Below are 1,883 nucleotides of genomic sequence, written 5' to 3'. Positions count from 1 at the left end.
CCCACCACTTTGGGAGTCCGATGCAGGCGGACCACGAGGTCAGGAGATCGATACCATCCTGGCTGACACGGTGAAACCCCGTCTCTACTAAAAATACAAAAAATTAGCTGGGCATGGTGGTAGTGGGCACCTGTAGTCCCAGCTACTCAGGAGGCTGAGGCATGAGAATGGCGTGAACCCAGGAGGTGGAGCTTGCAGTGAGCTGAGATCACACCATTGTACTCCACCCTGGGTGACAGAGTGAGACTCTGTCTCAAAAAAAAAAAACACATGGGACATATACACCCTTTGTGGGTGACCTCCCTTTCCTCCCTTTCGCTGCTCTTCTCTCCCCTTTTTTTTTTTTTTTTTGGAGACCAAATCTCGCTCTGTTCCCCAAGCTGGAGTGCAGTGCCACAATCTCAGCTCACTGCAACCTCTGCCTCCTGGGTTCAAGTGATTCTCATGCCTCAGCCTCCCAAGTAGCTTGGATTATAGGCACACGCCACCATGTCTAGCTAAGTTTTATATTTTTAGTAGAGATGGGGTTTTACCATGTTGGCCAGGCTGGTCTCGAACTCCTGACCTCAGGTGATCCGTCCATCTCAGCCTCCCAAAGTGCTGGGATTACAGGCACGAGCCACCATCCCTGGCCCTCCTCTCCTTTTCATCTGATGTCCTCTGACCTCCTCTTTATTGGCCTCCAGGCACCCAGCATCCTTCTGTCTCTCCCAGGTTACTGAAGAGCAATAGCCACTTGAATGAGGAGTGCGGGGAGCTCCTCTTGCAAAGAGGAACCACAAAGGTGGCCACAGGTAAGGCACTCCGCTGTCCAAGGCCGTTGTATATTTGTCACTGTTCTTACCGAGGATGTCAAAGACTTGCCCTAGACTAGGCGGGATACTAAGCACTAGGCAGGATACTAAGATACTAGGCAGGATACTGGCAGGATCTCTCGGCTCACTGCAGCCTCTGCCTCCCTGGCTCAACCCTCCCACTTCAGTCTTCCCAGTAGCTGAAACTACAGGCGTGTGCCACTATGCTCCGCTAATCTTTTAGTTTTTTGTGTAGAGATGGGGTCTTGCTTCATTACCCAGGCTGGTCTCAAGTGATCCTCCCACTTCGGCCTCCCAAAGTGCTGGAATTACAGGTGCCTGACCTCCTGCTATTCTTGCCTGTGTAATTTTTCCATGTGAACTTGAAAATCAGGTGGTTTAGGCCCCCCCATACAAATCTTGTTGGTGTATCATATATGTATAGTTTAGTGTTTTTGGTTTGTTTAATTTTTTGAGACAGAGTCTTGCTCTGTCACCCAGGCTGGAGTGCAGTGGCACCATCTCAGCTCACCACAACCTCTGCCTCCCTGGTTCAGGCCATTCTCATGCCTCAGCCTCCCGAGTAGCTGGGACTACAGGTGCCCGCCATGACACCTGGCTAATTTTTTTGTACTTTTAGTACGGATGGCGTTTCACCATGTTGGCCAGGCTGGTCTCAAACTCCTGGCTTCAAGTGATCCATCCGCCTCGGCCTCCCGGAATGCTGGGATTACAGGCACAAAACACGGTGCCCAGCCCATATATGTATGTTTAAATAATAAAATAATAATGTTAATAACAGTAATAACCTGTGCACCCATCACACCGCTAAAACAATGGCACAGCACCCGTTCCTTTGAACCCTCTCCAGCTCCTCCTGGACCTCACCCAGAGGTAAACACCTGTCTATTCATTCAGCAAGCACTTTGGGAGCCCCTCCTATGTGGCAGGCACAGTTCTTGGTCCTGAGGATACAGCTGTGAACAAGGCAGACCAAACTGTTTGTCCTCATGGAAGCTGAAGTCTAGCAGAGGAGAGAAGCAGTCAACAGGCAAAGGATGAAGTGCCTTAGAAAGTGCTATGCGGGCT

At 50.4% G+C, this 1,883-nt stretch overlaps 1 protein-coding gene across 1 annotated transcript in view; it reads left to right on the top strand.

Moving 5' to 3' along the window:
• Positions 1-714: 714 nt before the first annotated feature.
• Positions 715-1,883, top strand: part of SERHL2 (serine hydrolase-like 2) — a gene marked incomplete at its 5' end in the record, with an annotated part of 21,863 nt that continues 20,694 nt past the window's right edge. Inside the window, one exon of the mRNA XM_011998291.1 lies at positions 715-794. Within this exon, the coding sequence (XP_011853681.1) occupies positions 715-794 (80 nt within the window). The remainder of the gene's footprint in view (positions 795-1,883) is intronic.

This window comes from Mandrillus leucophaeus, unplaced genomic scaffold (genome assembly GCF_000951045.1).
Source record: "Mandrillus leucophaeus isolate KB7577 unplaced genomic scaffold, Mleu.le_1.0 Scaffold565, whole genome shotgun sequence".
Taxonomy (NCBI): Eukaryota; Metazoa; Chordata; class Mammalia; order Primates; family Cercopithecidae; genus Mandrillus; species Mandrillus leucophaeus.
This window is presented reverse-complemented; position numbering and strand designations above follow the sequence as displayed.